General features: G+C 39.8%; 1 protein-coding gene across 1 annotated transcript; it reads left to right on the forward strand.

Annotated features, from left to right (window-relative positions):
• The first annotated feature begins 3013 nt into the window (after positions 1-3013).
• Positions 3014-22371, forward strand: LOC144233695 (uncharacterized). Its single transcript, XM_077766702.1, is given in 5 exon segments — positions 3014-3028; positions 8800-8926; positions 9426-9521; positions 19997-21530; positions 21532-22371. Coding segments are annotated over 5 exon segments (1893 nt in total). The 3' UTR covers positions 21653-22371.
• The last annotated feature ends 355 nt before the right edge of the window (positions 22372-22726 follow it).

Consider the following 22726-nt stretch of genomic DNA (forward strand, 5'->3'; position numbering starts at 1 on the left):
ACAGAATCTGAAGCAGGCTCCAGGCTCTGAGCTGTCAGCCCAGAGCCCGATGCGGGGCTCGAACCCATGAACCATGAGATCATGACCTGAGCCGAAGTTGGACGCTCAACCGACTGAGCCACCCAGGCGCCCTAAGGTACCATCATCCTTTACTGTAGATGAGTGACAACTCTAAATATTGGGTGACATTAAATGCTATTGGCTACTCCTTCCATTCTCATTTCTACTCCTTGTTATTTATCAATAATACTTGGAAGTGGAGGGCTTTTTTAAAAAAATAATTTAGTGTTTTTAAGTGGGATCCTTTTATAACAAATATCTATGATTTATTCAGGAGTTTGAGGGTTAAAATTTCTCTTATTATTTGAGAATTCTGTTAATTATGCTTCCTTTTGTATGATAGTTCCCACAACATTAATTAATTTTGATTTTGTTTTTTATGTTTTAGGTTTGTGGGTGACAATTTTCAAGTCAGCACATTTTAAGATGGGGTTTAATTCAAATAGGAATCAGCCATATGTCAGTTGCCAATAAATTACTTACATTTTTGTCTGTATTAATATTATCCATACATTCTTTGCTCATGATTTACCTTGCTTATTTTTCTTGGTTAGTGTGCTCAGTGGTTGTTTTCTCCTGACTCTGATGTGTGGGAAATACTTCCAGGTTTGTGTCAGTGAGATGTGGGGCCAAAGTGAGTGGGTACCTGCAGGTAGGCAGTGAAGGTTAAATCTGTCATTGTCTGGGGTGGGGTCTTTCTGGCTCAGGGAAGTCCTTGTGACTTGAGGGGGTAGTTCCAGTTCCGCTCAGGTTTGCTTTGTCCTTAGGGTCTCCCTCCTGAGTCAAGAGACAAACTGGAAGGTACCCAGTGAGAAAACAAAATGTTCTTTAGCATTATTCTGCTGCAGCAAGGGAAGATTTCCTCTGAGACTGATATACCAAGTATAAATTAGATGAGGTACCTCTATCAGGAAAAGAGCTAATACTAGAGAAGAACCTTTTATAAAAAGTTACCTGCCTGGCATGGGCAAACATTTACTATGTCCTTTTTCCTGTGAATGTACTTCCCCTTTCTGAAATTCTAAATCCCTACCCCCTCTCCTTAAGTCACAATGGCACATAACCATCATCCATCCCTCTGTCTTTGAGCCTCAAATCATTGATGTTCCTATAATAAGAAATATTTTCTTCTCTTGTAAACCTGTCTTATGTCAGTTTATTAAACCAGCCAAAGAATTGATAACAGGTGAAGAAAAAATATTCTCATCTCCTACACATTCATTCTGTAGTTGAAAACTGACCTTGGTGCTCCAGAGTCAAAATATAACATGAAGACAGAGTTTGGGATAAAGAGGAACAGTTGGTTTCTTGGTTTGGGAGGCTGGGGAGGCTGAGGCAGGCTAGGGCCTTCAGAACTGCAAGGCCACCCAGAGGAAGGGCTGGGGGGTTGTAGGGAACTACAGGACCCACCTGGTTTCAGCAGGAGTTGTTTGTGCTGCCAGCCTTGTTCATCCTGTGTTCAGGGTGGTACTGGGTTTCTCATTAAAAACAAAACAAAAAAAGGCTAAGAGGGGTGCTTGGGTGGCTCAGTTAGTTAACCATCCCACTTTGGTTTAGGTCATGATCTCACAGAGTTCCAGCCCCACTCCAGGCTCTCTGCTGTCTGTTTGGAGCCGTGTCTCCCTCTCTCTGCACTTTCCCAGCTCACTCAAAAAGAAGTTACTTGGTTTAGTATCAAGCCTCGTTGATGGTTTAATGCGTCCATTTTGATTTCTGTTCAACACTATACTTATATAAGTTTCCTTTGTAAGTAGAGTTTCCTTTATAAGAGATATTTGCATGTATAAGGGGATGTTCCTGTTTGGAAGGGTGTCTCCCTCTGTGAAGCAGAAAGAGGGAGAATGTGTTAATCTCCAGAAACTCTGATCTGTGGAGAAGGAAAGGATTTAAATCTGGGTAAGAACCACACTCTTGTTTACGGTTTTTCACTTGGTTACCTCCCCCAAATGCTTCCCAATAGGATCACCGGTGGAGTTTCAGAAAAGGTCACTGCTGCTGCTGTCCCCCTCAGATTCTGTCAATTGGTGCGAGTGGAAACCATAGTGTTGTTTTAGTGAAGTGCTCCAGGTGATTCTGTTGCGGGATTTTTCCCCTCGATACCCAGGATTCCTTGCCTCACCACTTTGAATAATAAAGAGGTAGACACAAAATGAGCAGCAGGCAAAAGTTTATGAGAGTATAAGAAAGGAAGAGTTGTAGGAAATCTCTTTACAGAGAGTGGACATTCTCTTGGTGTGTTTCCATTGCACGAGGGGTGGTCTATGGCCATAGTGTTTCTTGGGGGTTCTAAGCTTTTTGGTCTACTACTTATTTTTAGTTAGGTCTTTAGTCAAACTATTGAGGGAAAACTGGGAGTGGGTAGGTGTCTGTTATTGTCTTACGAGTCACCTTATGTCTGAGGGGGCTTGCTGTGGTTGGCCACTCCCAGTATTGTTCTAAAATGTGTTTTTCCCCACCCAGGGACCTCAGCTCCTAATCTTTAATTTTCTGTAAACAGAATCGTATACTTTCCTGTCATAATTCTCAGTGAGCACAGAGTTAAGCACGAAGGCTTCCCATTAGTTTATGAGAGTTGAGTGCAGGCTTTGGTTCAAGGAGAGGCGACAGGGTCTCCTCCATAGGGGTTGGGGAGGGTCAGGTCCATGCAGCACACTGTTCCTATGCTCAAGCAGAATTTGCGGGCTTCTGTGGGAGGGGATGCCCCTGAAAACAGAGAAGGAAAACTCAGAGATTGGTCTCCAAGTGGGCGCTCATAGTTTCTGAGTAGCCCCTGACACAAAGACTAGGAAGTTGGGCCTTTTCTGCATTACAAAGTCCTGCCTGCAAGTGGGCAGTTTATAGATGAAGAGGCTGTGTTGGAGGCTTTAAAGACATTTCCTCCTAATTCAGCTGTGATTTCTCCACAAATATCTTCTGAGAAAAAAATCTAGAGGACAAGGTGAAAGAAGAAGAAATGGCCAGTTCTCAGGTAAGCCTTGCGTCCCAGGCTGGAGGCCCAGTTGTCTTTTTCTTGGGAAATTCCATGCATGTAGAAATTGCAAAGCACCTGGGTGGCTCATTCCATAGAACATCAGACTCTTCATGTCAGCTGAGGTCCTGATCCCAGGATTCTGCTATCTACCTAGGCATCGGGGTTAGTGCTGAGCATGAAGCCTACTTAAGATTCTAGTCTCTCTTTTTCTCCTCTGTTTGCATGCATGCTCTCTCTCTCTAAAAGAAAATTAAACACACCAATGATTTTTTTTTTAGTTCTAATGTTTCTGCTTTATGTTTTCACCTAATTTTAACCTTCTCAGAAATGATACTCAAGGTTAAGTCTTTAGAACACTCCTCCCCTGTATCCCAGAGACTTCTCTCCCTTCTCTCCAACCTGGCTTCCAGTAGGGCATCAACAGTTGTCACTTTGAATTAAAGTCCTGCAAGTATTGAAAATATTCCCTTTGTGACAGATCCAGAGCAGAAGATACTGAGTCCCAGTTTCCTATTGCTGATGGGGTTTGGTCCTGGGATTGCACTAAAATAACACAGTTCCCGTTTAGGTCTGACGTCAATGATTTCTCTGCTCTTGGTAGAGTAGGTATTTTTTTTTTTTAGGAGAGAGAGAGAGAGACAGCGTGAGCAGGGGAGGGTCAGAGAGAGAGGGAGTCACAGACTGAAACAGGCTCCAGGCGCTGAACTGGCAGTCAGCACAGAGCCTGACGCGGGGCTCGAACCAACGATCCGTGAGATCATGACCCAAGCGAAAGTCAGACGCTTAACCGACTAAGCCACCCAGGCGCCCCTAGAGTAGGTATTAAAATGGACAAATACACAAGATGGGTATGAGACACAGAATAATTCGGAATGTTCTGAGAAAAAGGAACTCTAGTTCTTTTTTTTTCCAATATTCTTTTTTTTTTTACAAATAGTTTATTGTCAAATTAGTTTCCACATAACACTAGTGCTCATCCCCACAAGTGCCCTCCTCCATGCCCATCCCTCCTCCCCCCCCCCCCCCCCCAATCCAANTCCCCACAAGTGCCCTCCTCCATGCCCATCCCTCCTCCCCCCACACATCCATCAGAAAGGAACTCTAGTTCTTTAGGATGTGGAAAAGATTCTCTACGATATACTACAGGATACTAGATATTACAAGACATGGAAACTATATGTGATTGAAGACTGTATAAATCCACTGTAGCCTCAAAGTTGTTTATATTCTGATTTACTGTTTGGGGGTCTCAAGAACATACCAGCGATCCTGTGTCCAGAACTATGCCTTAGGCAGTGATATAAATTTATTTCCTTAAAGTTGATGTTAAATTTTTTTTACTTGACTTTCAGCTCTCTGCCAGATTTCCTCTCTGTAAAGTTCATATTTTCCTTCTTATCAGTTGTAACGATTTTAGGCAGATTCCCTGAGCGATTTCCAGACATTTAAACTGGAAACTTCTCTCTCCTAGTTTCTCTTTACTTGTATTTTTTAAAGTTTGTTTGTTTGTTTTGAGAAAGATGGAGTGGGAACAGGAGAGTTGCAGAGAGAGGGTGCAAATCCCAAGCAGGCTCCACAGGGTCAGTGCAGACCCAGACTCAAGACTGGAACTCACAAAACCATGAAATCTTGATCTGAGCTGAAATCTAGTGTCAGACCCTTAACTGAATGAGCCACCCAGGAACTGCTTCCTTGTAGTTTCTGTTGAAGAGAACAAAGGAAAAGAAATGCAGATAAAATTAAGTTTTCTTACAACTTGCAACCCATTGACAAATACTTGAGACTGGCAGAGGAAGATGTTCCTCAAGGAATTCACAACTGCTTTAATGTTAATACTTTTCTAGAGGCACAAAGCAATCTTAGCTTGACAATAGCCAGACTTCCAGTATCCTGTAAGTCTTCTTTAACATATTAAAATCCTTTAAAACATCTATTATTTCTACACCCTACCCCCCACATAGAATTATTTAATCAGTGGTTCCTCCCAGTCACATTGCAGCTCATTCTGCCTCTGGATACTGACCCTGTGCTTTAACAAAGAGTTTCATTGAGCAAAAAAGCCTAAAGATATTTCCTTGAGCATTTATTTCTGGCCCACCTCACATCAGTTTCCACTGGGCAATGAAGGCAGTCACCTTTACGCAGTAGAGCTATTGACTTCTGGGAGTAGAGGTTCTAAATCAAACAGATCTTCATCCCATAGGTTTTTATTTCACTCCATAGTCATGACACAGACATACTCTTCTATTTACTTCTTTTACTTCTTTGTATATTCAGAAAAAGGAAATAAAAATCACATAATTAACATGTTTGAGTGTCTTAAAATCCTGAAATACCATAGAACACAATGATGATTGAAACAAAAGCTTTCAATCAGGGGCACCTGGGTGTGTTGGTCAGTTAAGCCTCTACTCTTGATATCGGTGCAGATCATAATCTCCTGGTTCATGAGATAGAGGCCCAAGTCAGGCTGTATGTTGTTTACTTGGAACATGCTTGGGAATTCTCTCTCTGCTCGTCCTTTCTCAAAATAAATAAACATTTAAAGAAAAAAAAAAACTCAGGGTACCTAGATGGCTCACTCCCTAACCATCTGACTTTGGCTGAGGTCAGGATCTCATGGTTTGTAGGTTTCAGTCCTGTATGGTGTGACCTCAAGACCTACTTTGGTTGAGCACATGCCCTGCTTCAGGTGAACATGTTCCATGCTTCCTCCCTCTCCCTCCCTCTCCCTCCCTGTCTCTCTCTCCACCCTCAGTCACTTGTGCCCTCTCAATAAGAAATAAACTTAAAAGTTAAAAAAATAATTTAGAAAAGCTTTCCAAGAACTAGTATGTTATGGGATTATTGAATACTGTGGTCAAGATACTATTCTTGAGTTACTGTATGGTACAAGATAGTTAATTTATTGAAGAAGCACAGAGATAGAACACTTGGGCAGAAAGAGCTATACTTTAACTGCATGGAGCTTATATGTATATTCAAGGAGGAGGGTAGGTGCACAGAGTGTTCAGTCACATATTTCTTTAGCTTTCTACTTATAAAACTCCTTCTGCAAAATTTCTTTGGTGGTTATGATTTATTTCATTAACTATTGGTGAGATGTAATGGCAGTCATGAGACCCTTTAAAATGTATCATCCATGGGCCCCTGGCCTGGGTGACACAGACACAGACTGGAGCCTGCTTGGGATTCTCTCCCTCTCTGGCCCTCCTCTTTTCACACCGTGTTAGCCCATGCATCTCTCACAATAGAAATAAACACTTTTTTAAAATGGAGGAATAAGCCTTTATTTGATGCTTATCAAAACTATCTAGGGATGCCTGAGTGGCTCAGTCACTTAAGCATCCAACTTCAGCTCAGGTCATGATCTCCTGGTTTGTGAGTTTGAGCCCCATGTCAGGCTCTGTGCTGACAGCTCAGAACCTGGACCCTGATCCAGATTCTTTGTCTCCCTCTCTCTCTGTCCCTCCCTAACTCGTGCTCTGTCTCTCTCTCAAAAATAAATAAACATTAAAAAAATTAAAATGTTTTGGAACATGTTCCAGGCTATAGATCAGCCTTCTGTGCTGAAGGTGAACAGTTTTCTTCTTGTATCCCTAGCCACACCAGACTTACAAATACTGTTATTTATATCATTCTATGTGTTTGTGCTGATAGCTGAGTAAAAGATCTAAGCATGATCATCTATAACTAGATTTATGAGTTTCATGTCATTGAAAAATTTTTTTCCTTTTTTTCTTTCTTTCTTTTTTTTTTTTATGAGAGACAGAGAGGGAGGGGCAGAGTGAGAAGAAAGAGAAAGAAAATCCCAAGCAGGCTCCAGGCTCTCAGCACAGAGCGTGAGGTGGGGCTTGAACTTGGGAAACATAAGATCATGACCTGAGTCAAAATCAAGAGTTGGATACCTGACTGACTGAGCCACCCAGGCACCCTTCATTGAAAATATTTCTTAGTCACCCTGATAATTTTCTACTTTATCACTTTTGATGTGTATATAACTATTTTCAGAATGGATCTGTGCATGGAATGTATAAAGGTAGATCAATTTTGCGTGGGTACCTTCTTTTTTCCATCATTTTTCTCAGGCTTGACACCTGCTGTGAACATTGTTTTAGGGTCCCCTCTGTATATTGACTGGTGTGTCATTTTAGGTCAACTCTTAGATGACCTGTGTTAAAACATAATCCCTACCATGTGCTGGATGTTTGACAAAATATTCCCTAAAAATGGAAGAATAATTTGTTCTCTTAGATCATTATTATGTATTTTCCATGAATTTATGAGAAACTGTTAGATGGCTGTCTACTAGGAAATTCTTGGAAAGGCTTGTTGTCACATGTCTTGCTATTCTAGTAGAACTTGTAATTGCTATAAGACCCATTCAGTTCCAAGTCCTCCAAGAGTTCTTGTCTTTGAGTTCTACTTCTTTGTTATTGAAATATGTGTCCTTTGGCCCATAGACTAATGTCTTGTTAGAAATGCAAACTCCTACACTGTCCTAGAACTCCTGAACAGCATTTGCATTATAACAAGATCTCTAATGCACTGTTACGAATTTCAGTTCACATTAGAATTTGCTAAATATATTTGTAACTCACCAAAACTTTCCATTTAAGAAATAGACACCACATGTACTGTATGATGTAAATAGAGGATTCAAAAATGTGTATGCCTGTGTTGATGCCTTCATTTCACAAATTCTCTTCAATAAACACAATATTATCAACAGTTAATACCTCAAAGTTAAAGAATATGTTAGAGCGTAATATTGTGTTACAAATTCTCTTACTGCAGAAAGCAAGAAACTCACCTAAGCCAGAACCAGTTCTAATATAACTGAACTAATAGGAGTCCTTGGTGAATCACACAAACACTACAGGTGGGGATATCAGACAAAAGAAAATTGATTTACAAGAAACAACATCACAGGAGTAACTTCCAAAAGCAGGGACTCAGAGGAAGGGGGAAAGGTTTCCTTTTATTTAGGGTTAGGGTGGATATTAAGAAAGAGGAAGCCATCATCTTTGTCGAGCTTGTGACAAGGTTTGCACATGAGTCTTAAGAAAACTCTTCTGTGCATACTCTGTAGTTACATAAGAAGAGATTTGTGATCCTTTTTGGGAGGAGATCTTAGTGTCATAATGAGGTAAAAGGGAACTCCTGGGTGGCTCAGTCAGTTGAGCATCTGACTCTTGATTTAGGCTCAGGTCATGATCTCACAGTCCTGAGATCATGCCCCAAGTCAAGCTTCACACTGAGCATGGAGCCCGGTTGGAATTCTCATTCTCTTTCTCTCTCTCTCCCTCTCTTTTTTCTTTCTCTCTCTCTCCCTTCTTTCCCCCTCCCTCCCTGCCCCACGCTCACTTGTGTTGTCTCTCTAAAGGAAATAAATATTCTTTTTAACAATGAGATAAAGTAACTGTTCTCCCTGCTTTACTCTATTGTTCATTTGCATAGGTGTGAGTCAGAGGCTAAGCTCAAACTGGGCCAATCTGAGCTCTTCCTCAGGGTACTTACTATGTCTTTTTGGATACTTTCTGTTTCCACCACAGAACACAAAGCCCATGGGGTGTTTTGCCTGAAGTAAAAGATAAGGTAGAAAAGGAGGTTGAGTAAAATGTGGGACTAAGGTCAGTGGGTACAAGCAAGTAACCACTGAAGATCAGGACTTGGGGACAAGCTGGTGACATTAACTACCTTTTTCATCTTAGGTAACTTTATGACCTCTGCCTGTGGCCACTTGGTAACTATAGTATTTATTGCAGGGACTGCTGACATTCAGGGATGTGGTCATAGGATTCTCTCAGGAGGAGTGGAGAATCCTAAACCACAGTCAGCGGCAACTGTACAGAGATGTGATGTTAGAGAACTATGGACACCTCCTCTTCTTGGGTGAGGATAACTACTTTCAAACTTCCCAAACCACCCTCAGGGTTTTGTCCTTTCCTTTGAAGTCATTCTCTTGGAGACTTCCTCTTTGCATGACTGGAATTCAGATCTCTGCAGTAAGGGAAAGAAGTAGGCATTTATAGATGGAAAGAAATATTTTCATGATGTTTCCTTTCAGCTTTAGTTTCCCCTTCTTTAGGGTAACATCATAATTTCTGTAGATTAATGGGAATTCGAAACATTGAGTGGCATAAAGTGGTATTTCACATGCCTTAAATACCAATTTCTACTCATTAATATACTGGTATTATTTGGAAGTGGAGATCAAGAACCGAACATTGAGGGTCCCTCCTTTGTGTTCTAAAGGGGTTGTTGGGCAACATCATTTGGGAAATCGTTTTTCTAGAATTCTACAATGTCCTCTCTTCTCTACGGAGTCTAATACTGGGTCGAAAGGTAGAATCTCCAGGCACACTCATATTCCTTTTTTTCTAATAAACAGATCTTGTTTTGTCAAAGCCAGACCTGGTCTTCTTTTTGGAACAAAAGAAGGAGCTGTGGGGTGTTAAGAGAAAGGAGACAGTAGCCTCATACCCAGGTAGGTGGGAATGAAACAGATGACAGAGGTAAGGTCCAAATGTAAAGGAGGAAGATAGACCTTAAATATGTTTTAAGCAGCTCTCCTTGAATGGAAATAAGTTGGAGAAGTCTAGTTTTATGTCTCTCCCTCTCAGCTAGACATCTGCTTTCCAAAAAAGCATGATCTTGCATTCTCTTAAGATTCTCCTTCAGTTCCACTGAAGGTTCTTCACATCCACAGTGAGGGCCTCAATAATATGATTGGTTCTCCATTGCTTGGAGGGTCTTCGGGGACATCTCTGTATTTCTGAGGAACTCTATGCTAATCCATTTCTGAGTTCTGGTTTGCCTCATGTGAAAAGTATGTCAGGGTGTAGTGGTGGGCATACTGGGGCTTGGTGCAGAAATCTCTGGAACACTGAAGATGGATATCACATGTTATCTTGTTTATGCTTTCCTATATTAATTGGAGGCTTAAATCTTAATTGTATAAATGTGAGATCCAGTAATTTCATCAGCTGACAAAACACCTTCCTAAAATGAGAAAATCTAATCGTTTATTCCATTTGAAAAGTCCATTTTTTGGGGCACATGGGTAGATCAGATGGTTAAGCATCTGATGTTGGTTCATGATCTCAGAGCTTGTGAATTCCAGCACCACAGAGAGCTCTTTGCTGACAGCACAGAACCTCCTTGGGATTCTGTCTGCTTTTCTCTCACTCCACCTCTCCTATTTGCTCTTTATCTCTCTCTCAAAATAAATACAAATAAACTTTCAAAAAATTCTAAAAGTTTATTTTCTTTGTATTAACTAAAATAAGAAATGTCCATCCTATGATTTTCATTCTTCAAAGGTAAAATAATTTAAAGCACGTATTATTTTCCTACAATTTATATATAAATTAATGGCATTTATATATAAGTTAATGGCATGGGGGAGCTAGAACATTTAGAATTTTAAATTTGTAGCCTATAATAAAGTGTCAATTGTTATCTTATTTTTTAATAAATTGAATCATTTAATACTTTTGTCCTGTATAATAAGTAGTTCCTGTGATCTTGTCATGTGTTTTCACTTTCTGAATAGTTATATATGAGATTCCTTTATGATTTATTAGATCAAACATTCTGATGTGACATGGACATGTATTTTATAGAAGAAGATAATTAGTAAACTTCCTATGTAAGAAAGAGTTTTAATAGTAAGTGTAATTTTTTAAATGTTTTATTTATTTCTGAGAGAGAGAGAGAGACAGCATGAGCATGAGAGGTTCAGAGAGAGAGGGAGACACCGAATCTGAAACAGGTTCCAGGCTCTGAGCTGTCAGCACAGTCTGATGTGGGGCTTGAACCCATGAACCGTGAGATCATGACCTGAGCCAAAGTAGTACGCTTAACTGACTGAGCCACCCAGGCGCCCCTAGTAAGTGTAATTTTACTTCGGGAAAAGTTAATTAGTTTTTCTACTTTCCTCAGTGTATCTGAATTTAATCCGAAAGATGTTTTTTAATAAAGCGATTGTTGACATATTTTTCAACTTTGGTGGTGTTTGTTTATTCAGAAATGAAAGTTTTTGGGGTACCTGGATAGCTCAGAGTGTTGAGATCTGACTCCTCATTTCCGCTCAGGTGGTGATCTCAAGGTTTGTGAGCTCCAAGTTCTGCTCTTCACTGACTGCATGGACCCTGCTTAGAATTCTCTGCCCCTCTCTCTGCCCTTCTCTCTCTCTCTCTCTCTCTCTCTCTCTGTCTCTGTCTCTGTCTCTCTCTTTCAATACGCTGTAAAAAATTTAAAGAAATGAAAGGTTTTTATTTGCTTGATTCTAAATAATGGATTATATACACTTAAACTCTTTGTAATAGGATGGATCTATTAACATAATACAAATGTTAATGTCTTTTAAGTGCTTCATTCCATAAAAGTTTTCACTAGAGGTTTCCAATGTTGATTTTATTTTATTTTTTAAATGTTTTTATTTATTTCTAGGAGAGAGAGAGAGACAGCATGAGCAGGGGAGGGTCAGAGAGAGAGGGAGTCACAGACTGAAACAGGCCCCAGGCTCCGAGCTGGCAGTCAGCACAGAGCCCGACGCGGGGCTCGAACCCACGAACCGCGAGATCATGACCTAAGCGAAAGTCGGACGCTTAACCGACTAAGCCACCCAGGCGCCCCTCCAATGTTGATTTTAAAGAATAGACTTTACAGTTTTAGTGTCCATGAAGACAGGTCAGTAATTAAAAATATTCCTTTTTTCATGAGTACACCGTCGCACTTTAAAATTATAGCTACATAGGGGTATCTGGGTGACTCAGTGGTTAAGTGTCCATCTCTTAATTTCAGGTCAAGGCATGGTCTCATAGTTCATGAGTTCAAATCATTTGTTTAGCTCTGTGCTAGCAGCACATATGATGGTTTGTTATACCTTTAAGATGTTTTAAGTAATCTCTAAGGGAACCACAATGAATATACGTACAGATAATATATTCACCAATAAATAGATGATGAAGTTAATTCCATTATGATGACAATTCACATAGACATGCTACAACACTCACTGACACTAACCAAGCAAAGAAATATACAAGGTGAGTCACAAAGTATACAAGGGTAATATTTCTACAAATAGATTATTTTATTGGCATAGGGCATAAAGCTCATTTATATTTGAGTTACACTCACAATGTCCAAAAACATAATGGGCTGAAAATTGTCACTCTAACAAAATACACAGGTAAAAACAAAACCTAAATAATGCTGTGGAAAGTCCCATACAAAAAGAAGCATATTATTATGAAATTATAAAACCAGAATGAGACAAAATATAACCCCAAAAATTCTATATAAATAACGATGAATTATTATTTAAAAAAAATTTTTTTTAATGTTTTATTTATTTCTAGGAGAGAGAGAGAGACAGCGTGAGCAGGGGAGGGTCAGAGAGAGAGGGAGATACAGACTCTGAAATAGGCTCCAGGCTCTGAGCTGGCAGTCAGCACAGAGCCCGACGCAGGGCTTGAACCCACGAACCGCGAGATCATGACCTAAGCGAAAGTCGGACGCTTAACTGACTAAGCCACCCAGGCGCCCCACGATGAATTATTTTAATGAAACCTACTATAATTTTACGTTAAAGCTTATTTACTTGGACAGATAGCACAAGCTGGGGAAGGAGAAAGAGTCCCAAGCAGGGTTGCATTGACAGCACAGACCCTGATTCAGGGCCCCGACTCACGAAGAGTGAGATCATAACCTGAATCGAAATAGAGATAGACTCTTAACTGACTGAGGCACCCAGGTGCTCCTCTGTGTGTGTGTGTGTATACATATTATATATATATAATTTTAAATTTTTTAATATGCTTATTTATTTTTGAGATAGACCATGTCAGAGAGCACAAGCAGGGGAAGGTTACAAAGAAAGGGAGACATAGAATCTGGGGCAGGTTCCAGGCTCTGAGCTTGATGCACAAAGCACAGAGCCTGAAGCAGGGCTCTAACTCAGGAACCTTGAGACTATTACTTGAGCCAAAGTCAGACCCTTATTGACTGAGCCACCCAAGTACCCTGAGGTGTAATTTTATTATTTTATTTTTCTTTTTCTTTATTAATTCTCTTCTTTTATAGTTTATTGTCAAGTTGGTTTCCATATAACACCCAGTGCTCATCCCAACAAGTGCCCTCCTCCATGCCCATCATCCCTTTTCCCCTCTCCCCCATCTCCATCAGCCCTCAGGTTGTTCTCAGTATTCAAGAGTCTCTCATGGTTTGCCTCTCTCCTTCTCCCCAACTATTTTTTCCCCTTCTCCTCCCCCATGGTCCTCTGTTAAGTTTCTCCCGTTCCACTTATAAGTGAAAACATATGGTATCTGTTCTTCTCTGCCTGCCTTATTTCGCTCAGCATAACACCCTCGAGTTCCATAAACGGTGCTATGCATGGCCAGATTTCATTCTTTCACATTGTCATGTAGTATTCCATTGTATAGTTGAACCACATCTTCTTGATCCACTCATCAGTTGATGGACATTTAGGGTCTTTCCATGATTTGGCTCTTGTTGAAAGTGCTGCTATGAACATTGAGGGTACATGTGCCCCTATGCATCAGCACTCCTGTATCCTTTAGGTAAATTCCTAGCAGTGCTATTGCTGGATCGTAGGGGAGTTCTATTGTTAATGTTTTGAGGAACCTCCACACTGTTTTCCAGAGGGGCTGCACCAGTTTACGTTCCCACTAACAGTGTAGGAGGGTGCCCGTTTCTCCATATCCTTGCTAGCATCTATAGTCTCCTGATTTGTTCATTTTAGCCACTCTGACCAGCATGAGGTGGTATCTCAGTGTGGTTTTGATTTGTATTTCCCTGATGATGAGTGATGCAGAGGATCGTTTCATGTGTCTGTCATCCATCTGGATGTCCTCTTCTGAAAACTGTTCATGACTTCTGCCCATTTCTTCACTGGATTGTTTGTTTTTCGGGTGTGGAGTTTGGTGAGTTCCTTATAGGTTTTGGATACTAGCCCTTTATCTGATATGTCATTTGCAACTATCTTTTCCCATTCTGTTGTTTGACTGTTAGTTTTATTGATTATTTCTTTTGATGTGCAGAAGCTTTTTATCTTGATGAGGTCCTAGTAGTTTATTTTAGCTCTTGATTCCCTTGCCTTTGGGGATGTGTCAAGTAAGAAATTGCTGCGGTTGAGGTAAAGGAGGTTGCTTCCTACTTTCTCCTCTAGGGTTTTGATGGTTTCTTGTCTCATGTTCAGGTCCTTTATCCATTTTGAGTTTATTTTGTGTTTGGTGTGAGAAAATGATCTAGTTTCATTCTTCTGCATGTTGCTGTCCAGTTCTCCCAACACCATCTGTGAAAGAGGCTGTCTTTTTTCCATTGGATCCTCTTTTCTGCTTTGTCAAAGATTAGTTGGCTGTACATTTTTGGGTCCAATTCTGAGTTCTCTATTCTATTCCATTGGTCTATGTATCTGTTTTTGTGCCAATACCGTACTGTCTTGATGATGACAGCTTTGTAGTAGAGGCTAAAGTCTGGGATGGTGATGACTCCCGTTTTGGTTTTCTTCTTCATTACTTTGGCTATTCAGGGTCTTTTGTGGTTCCATACAAATTTTAGGATAATTTCTTCTAGTTTTGAGAAGAATGTTGGTGCTATTTTGATTGGTATTGCATCGAATGTGTAGATGGCTTTGGGTAGTAATGACATTTTAACAATATTTATTCTTCAGATCCATGAACATGGAGTGTTTTTCCATTTCTTTGTGTCTTTTTCAATTTCCTTCATAAGTTTTCTATAGTTTTCATCATACAGATCTTTTACATCTTTGGTTAGGTTTATTCCTAGGTATTTTATTTATTTATTTATTTATTTTGTGCAGTTGTGCATGGGATCAGTTTCTTGATATCTCTTTCTGTTGCTTCATTATTGGTGTATAAAAATGCAACCGATTTTTTTTTAATGTTTTTAAAAATTTATTTCTGGAGAGAAAGACAGCATGAGTAGGGGAGGGTCAGAGAGAGAAGGAGACACAGAATCTGAAACAGGCTCCAGGCTCTGAGCTGTCAGCACAGAGCCCGATGCAGGGCTCGAACCCATGAACCGTGAGATCATGACCTGAGCCGAAGTCGGATGCTCAATCAACTGAGCCACCCCGGTGCCCCAAAAATGCAACCGATTTCTGTACATTGATTTTGTACCCTGCAACTTTGTTGAATTCCTGGATCAGTTCTAGTAGGCTTCTGCTGTAGTCTGTTGGTTTTCCATGTAGAGTATCATGTCATCTGTGAAAAATGAAAGTTTGACTTCTTCTTTGCGAATTCTGATGCCTTTGATTTCCTTTTGTTGTCTGATGGCTGATGCTAGGACTTCCAGCACTATGTTAAACCACAGTCGTGAGAGTGGACATCCCTGTCGTGTTCTTGATCTCAGGGGGAAATCTCTCTTTTTCCCCATTGAGGATGATGTTAGCTGAGGGCTTCTCATAGATGGCCTTCATGATGTTTAAGTAAGTTCCTTCTATCCCGACTTTCTCGAGGGTCTTTATTAAGAAGCGATGCTGTATTTTGCCAAATGCTTTTTCTGCATCTATCAACAGGACATATGATTTTTTATCTTTTCTTTTTTTAATGTGATGTATCACATTGCTTGATTTGCCAATATTGAACCAGCCCTGTAACACATAATGAATCTCACTTGATCATGGTGTATAATTCTTTTTATATGCTGTTGAATTAGATTTGCTATTTTGCAACTATTTTGTTGAGGACTTTTGCATCTGTATTCATCAGGATATTGGCCTGTAGTTATCTTTTTTTGCTGGATCTCTGGTTTGGGAATCAAAGTGATGCTGGCTTTGTAGATTGAGCCCGAAAGTTTTCCTTCCATTTCTATTTTTTGGACCAGTTTGAGATGAATGGGTATTATCTTTGATTTAAATGTCTGGTAGAATTCCCCAGGGAAGCAATCTGGCCCAGGGTTCTTATTTGGGAGATTTTTGATAACTGATTCAATTTCTTCACTAGTTATGGGTCTGTTCAGATTTTCTCTCTCTTCACATTTGAATTTTGGTAGTGCATGTGTGTTTAGGAATTTTTCCATTTCTTCTAGGTTGTCCAGTTGGTTGGCATATAATTTTTTGTATTATTCCCTAATAATTGCTTGTATCTCTGAGGGATTGGTTGTAATAAATCCATTTTCATTTGTGATTTTCTCTATTTGGGTGCTTTCTCTTTTCTTTTTGAGAGCCGGCCTAGAGGTTTATCATTTTGTTTATTTTTTCAAAACAACTCTTGGTTTCATTGATCTGTTAAACTGTGAGGTTCTTTTTGGGGGGGGGGAATTCTATATTGTTTATTTCTGCCCTGATCTTTATTATTTTTCTTCTTATGCTGGGTTTGGGTTTTTCTTGCTGCTCTGCTTCTAGTTCCTTTATGTGTGCTGTTAGATTTTGTATTTGTGCTTTTTCTAATTTCTAATTTCTTGATATAGGCCTAGAGTGCGATGTATTTTCCTCTTAGGACTGCCTTTTCCACATCCCAAAGAGTTTGGATTATTTTCATTTTCATTCGTTTCCATATATTTTTTAAGTTCTTCTCTAATTGCCTGATTGGCCCGTTCGTTCTTTAGTAGAGTGTTCTTTAACCTCCATGTTTTTGGAGGTTTTCCAGACTTCTTCCTGTGATTGATTTCAAGTTTCATAGCATTTTGATCTGAAAGGGTGCCTGGTATGATCTGAATTCTTTTATATTTCTTTTTTTTAATTTTTTTTAATTTTTATTTATTTCTAGGAGAGAGAGAGAGAGACAGCCTGAGCAGGGGAGGGTCAGAGAGAGAGGGAGTCACAGACTGAAACAGGCCCCAGGCTCCGAGCTGGCAGTCAGCACAGAGCCCGACGCGGGGCTCGAACCCACGAACCGCGAGATCATGACCTAAGCGAAAGTCGGACGCTTAACCGACTAAGCCACCCAGGCGCCCCATGAATTCTTTTATATTTCTTGAGGGCTGTTTTATGACCCAGTATGTGATCCATCTTGGAGAATGTGCCATGTGCACTTGAGAAGAAAGTGAATTCCATGGCCTCAGGATGTAGAGTTCTAAATATATCTGTCAAATCCATGTGGTGTAATGTGTCATTCAGGTCCATTGTTTCTTTAGTATTTTCTGTCTAGTTGATCTATTCATTATTGTAAGTGCAGTATTAAATTCCCCTGGTATTATCTCATTCTTATCCATAAGATTGTTTCTGTTTGTGATTGTTTTATGTATTTGGGTGCTTCCAAATTCAGTGCATAGATGTTTATAATTGTTAGCTCTTCCTGATGGATAGACCCTGTAATTATTATATAATGCCCTTCTTCATCCCTTGTTCCTGCGTTTACTTTAAAGTCCAGTTTGTCCGATTTAAGTATAGCTACTCCAGCTTTCTTTTGACTTCCAGTAGCATGATAGGTATTTCTCCATCCCCTTACTTTTAATCTGAAGGTGTCCTCAGTTCTAAAATAGTCTCTTGTAGACAGCAAATAGATGGATCTTGTTTTTGTATCCATCCTGATACCCTATGTCTTTTGATTGAAGCATTTAGTCCATTTACCTTCAGTGTTATTATTAAAAAATACGTGTTTAGAATCATTTTGTTCTCCGTAAGATTTGTGCTTGTAGTGGTGACTCTGGTACCTTGTGATCCTTGCAACAGTTCCCTCACAGAGTCCTCCTTAGAATGTCCCGTAGGGCTCATTTAGTGGTGATGAATTCTTTCAATTTTTGTTTATTTGGGAAAACCTTTATATCTCCTTCTATTATGAATGACAGGCTTGCTGGATAGAGGATTCTAGCCTGCATATTTTTTCTGTTCATCACATTGTAGATTTCCTGCCGTTCCTTTCTGGCCTGTCAAGTTTCAGTAGATAGGTCTGTCACCACTCTGATAGGTTTCCCTTTGTATGTTAGGGCCCTTTTATCCCTAGCTGGTTTCAGAATTCTCTCTTTGTCCTTATATTTTGTCAGTTTCACTATGATATGTCATGCAGAAGATTAATTCAAGTTATGAGGGGAGTTCTCTGTCCTTCTTGGATCCCCATATTGGGGAATTTCTCAGCTATAATTTGTTCAAGTACCCTTTTTCTCTCTTTTCTTGTGGAATTCCTATGATAAGGATATTGTTCCATTTGATTGTATCTCTCAGTTCTCGAATTATCCTTTTGTGCTCCTGGATCAAGTTATCTCTTTTTCTCGGCTTTCTTTTTCTATAATTGTGTCTTCTAATTCACCTATTCTCCTCTCTGCCTCTTCAATACGTGCAGTGGATGCCTTCGTTTTATTATGTATCTCATTTATAGCATTTTTTAATTCATCACCACTATTTTTAAGGTCCATAGTCTTTGTAGCAGTAGCTTCTCTGGTGTCTTCTATGCCGTTTTCATACCTAGCGGTGAATGTTAAAGCAAACCAATGACCAGAGTGTCCAGTCCAGGGGAGGGGTGATATAAGAATGAGATAAGGGCAAATATATCTGAATAGCAAGAATTGGTCTAGAGTTAATCACGGCAATGCATCAATGTTGGTCTTTCCCCAGGCTCCAGGAAAAAAATGGGGGGGGGGCAGCTCTCCATCGTGGATGGGTGTGGTTGGGTGTAGGCAGGTCTCCCCTCCACTGCAGGTCAGTGGGCCACTCTCTGAGGTCCCACCTGGCAGTTTTGGGGAGAAAAATGGCAATGCCCCAGTCCCTTCTCGAACCAAGTGTTGCAAATCACTCTTTTGGGTCCAATCTCTCTTTGCCATAGGTGTAACCAAGGTGGGCCGTGTTCTATGTCCCAAGCCCTGCCTCGTTTCCAGATCGTAGTCCGTATGCGTTATTGCTACCACCTGAAATGTAATCCCACAGGATGGGCCGCTTCCTAGCTGTGGGTCGAGTAGTGGGAGCAGGGGAGTAGTTTCTCCTGGCGCTGCCTGGGACTGGGGCACCCAGCCCAAAGACAGCACAACAGCTAGAGTTAGGATCACTCTCTGAATGCCCTGTGGTTAGACATGGGATCATAGGATCCCTCTCTGTCAGGTCTGAGGGTTTTCTCTTCTCCAGGGACAGTGCTATGAGCAGTTTCAGCCACTCTTTCTCTTCCCCTCGTCTCTCTGTGGAGAGGGCTTCTTCCCCTCTGCCTCCAGGTCCCGGTCTGTTTTTGTCTTCCCCAGTTCTCAATCATGCACCTATGAAGCTGTCTTCTTTGTGGACTCTGTCTCATCCTGCCAGACTCTTGTGGTTCAGTGTCCTATGTCTTCATCCCTTCTTTGAGAAATGCAGGTGGGCGAAAAGTACAGAGCTCCCTATTTCTCTGCCGTCTTGCCTCCCACCCCTGTAGCTATAATTGTAAACTGTGAAGGTGTTCCCATGAGAAAAGCAACATTTTGAATTATTGGCATGTCTTCATGAACAGTAAAATTATGAAAAATATTCATAAAATCAACCGTGGGAAGCTCTAATGAAAACTTTTATGAATGAAGCACTTAAAGACATTTAAAAATGTATAGATCCCTCCTATTACACAGAATTTAAGGGTATAATCCATTCGTTAGAATTAAGGAAATAAAAACTTTTCCCTTTTTTAAATTTTTTTAAGATTATTTTTAAAGAGAGAGAATTCCAGGCAGGCACCACACTATCAGGGCAGAGCGGGATGCCGAGCTGGAACTCACAAGCCACAAGTGACAACCTGAGCTGTAGTGAAGTCAGATGCTTAACACTCTGAGCCACTGAGGTCCCCCAAAACCTTTCATTTCTGAATAAATAAACACCACCAAAGTTGTAAAATAGGCCAACAATCACTTTATAAATAGAATCCTTGGGTTAAATTAAGATATATTGAGGAAAGTAGAAAAACTAATGGCTCCTTTTTCCAGAGGTTGAAGTTGTCTAATTTTAGTTTTGTGTATAAGAAATTTTAATTGTATTCATCTGATAGTAGAAATTGGAATGACGTTACTTTTGTTACCTTTCAGGTATATCTTCAAACGATACCCAGAGCCTCCTTCCAAAGAGGTGCATGGAAACTATTTTCCAAAGAGTGTCAGTGGATAGATACATACATAATGCCCTTGCGAATGGAAACTTAATATACTGGAACAGTGTTGGGGTGGGTGAAGGGCATCAGAGATGCCATGAAGCACATATCGAAATGGAGGCAACAGCCCATAGGAAGATTTTCATCACCCACAATAGTGAAGGATATAAAACATTTTGGAAAACCACCTTTTCAAAGTCCACCACTTCTGGAAAGCAATGTATTTCTATAGTCAAAGGCTCAAATCAAACAGTCAAACATACATATTTGCAGAACAAAAATGTAGAAAATCCAGGTGACCAAGTACATGCTGAAAATAATTATTTGTACCATTTTGACAATAGGATTGCATTGAGCTCTCAGTCAAATATTTCTGAAAATCAGAGATTTAAATATGAAGAAAAAAGTGGTAAGTGGTATCCATTTGGAGGGTACTTCACTGAGCAGTCAACCTTAGAAGGTAAACACAAGATTTTCAGTGAAAACAGAATTGGTCAGTGCAGTAAATCTGAGAAAATATTTAACCAGGGTTCAAACATTAATAAATGTCTGAGGACTCATTCTCCAGAGAGCCATTATGAATGCAATAAATGTAGGGAAGTCTTTTACCAAAGCTCCAAACTTATTTTACATAAGAGAATACATATGAGAGAGAACCTAAATAAATATAAAGAATGTGGGAAAATTCTTAACCAGTCCTCCAGTATTGGTGACCATCAGAGGATTCATGTGGGAAAAAAACATAACATATGTAATAAACCTGGGAACATGTTTAGTCATTCATCAAAACTATCTATAATTAAAACAATCCATAGTGGTCAGAAAGGTTACATTTGTAAGGAATGTGGCAAAGCCTTTAAGTGGCCCTCAAGACTAATTCCACATCAGCGAATGCATACTGGCAAGAAACTTTACAAATGTGAAGAATGTGGTAAAACACATAGGCGAATCGTTAATGGAGAAAAACTTTACAAATGTCAAGAAAGTGGCAAGTCCTTTAACTGGCACTCATCCTTTATTGGACATCATAAAGTTCATGCTGGAGAGAAACCTTACCAATGTAAAGAATGTGGCAAGGTCTTTACCCGCCCCTCATCCCTTACTATACATCAGAGAATTCACACTGGAGAGAAACCTTACCAATGTAAAGAATGTGGCAAGGCCTTTACCCACCCCTCAAACCTTATTGTACATAAGAGAATTCACACTGGAGAGAAACCTTACGAATGTAAAGAATGTGGCAAGGCCTTTACCCAGTCCTCACCCCTTATTATACATCAGAGAATCCACACTGGAGAGAAACCTTACGAATGTAAAGAATGTGGCAAGGTCTTTAGACAGCAGTCAACCCTTATTCAACATCAGAAAATCCATACTGGAGAGACACCTTATCAATGTCAACAATGTGGCAAAGCCTTTAGGCAGTACTCAAACCTCAGTGAGCACTACAGAAGTCATACTGGAGAGAAACCAATGTGAAGAATGTGGGAAGATCTTTACCCAACACCGGAATCTTATTCAATGGCACAGAATTGATGCTTGAGAGAAACCTTACCAATCTAAGGAATGTGGGAAGACCTTTATTCCAGGTTAAGCTTCATTCTACATCAAAGAATTTATACTGGAGGAAAAGACTGAAAAATGTATAGAATGTGGTAAAATTTTTAGGACTGTTCAACCTTTACTCAGTATCACAGATTTCAGACTGAGGACAAACATACAAAGGAAAGAATGTGCCCAGCATATTAGCTGAAACTCACAACTTGGTCAGTATCCTTATTGTCTTTCAGGATCAAAACCCTAAATTACAGAGAAAGTTGCAGAGCCTTTAACCAGAACTCAATCCTTAATATTTCAACGTGCACGCTAGATATAAGCCCTACAAACATAATAAGGAAAGTCTTCATATTTAATGTACACTTTAGGACATACCAGGGAGTCTATAAAAGTAATTTGAAAGCTATAAATACTTAGAAAAGTACTTAATTGAACATCAAAAGTCATCACAAAAGTCAGAGAAAGAGCAGTATGTCAGTCACTATTCAGATATTGCATCAAAATATTTATTATAAGGAATAATACAAAGTTAAACACTTTTCAAAATGTATATGGTATTATGCTTCGAAAGATTAAGTGGATGAATTATTGCATAAATATAACTAATTTCATTCTGAGTTTTTTTGGGAGACCTTGGTGGATCAGTTTGTTGTGTCTAACTTCGGCTCAGGTCATGATCTCCCAGGTCATGAATTCAAGCCCCATGTCAGGCTTCATGCTCAGACCCTGGAGGTTGCTTCAGATTCCGTGTCTCCCTCTCACTCTTTATCTCCCCACTAGCACTCTGTTTGTCTCTCTCTCTCTCAAAAATAAACATTTTTAAGAGTTAAAAAATGGTTCTCCCTCCTTCAAATCCATCCTGACATGATTACTAAATATTAATGTATTTTTATTCAATTTCCTTCTGAAATTCATTCCTTCAGAAATTATGTGGCTGATTGTTTCTGCATCAAAGGTATGACATGTCCTCCCTAGGTGTGACTCCTGTAATTTACTATGGAAGATGAAGGACATAACACATAATATATAAAGGAAAACTAATTCAGATGCTATTTGTGGTTATAACATTGATGTAAGTTACCATGAAATAGGTGTTCAGAAGATCATTTTT

This window comes from Crocuta crocuta, unplaced genomic scaffold (genome assembly GCF_008692635.1).
Source record: "Crocuta crocuta isolate KB4526 unplaced genomic scaffold, BGI_CrCroc_1.0 scaffold434, whole genome shotgun sequence".
NCBI lineage: Eukaryota > Metazoa > Chordata > Mammalia > Carnivora > Hyaenidae > Crocuta > Crocuta crocuta.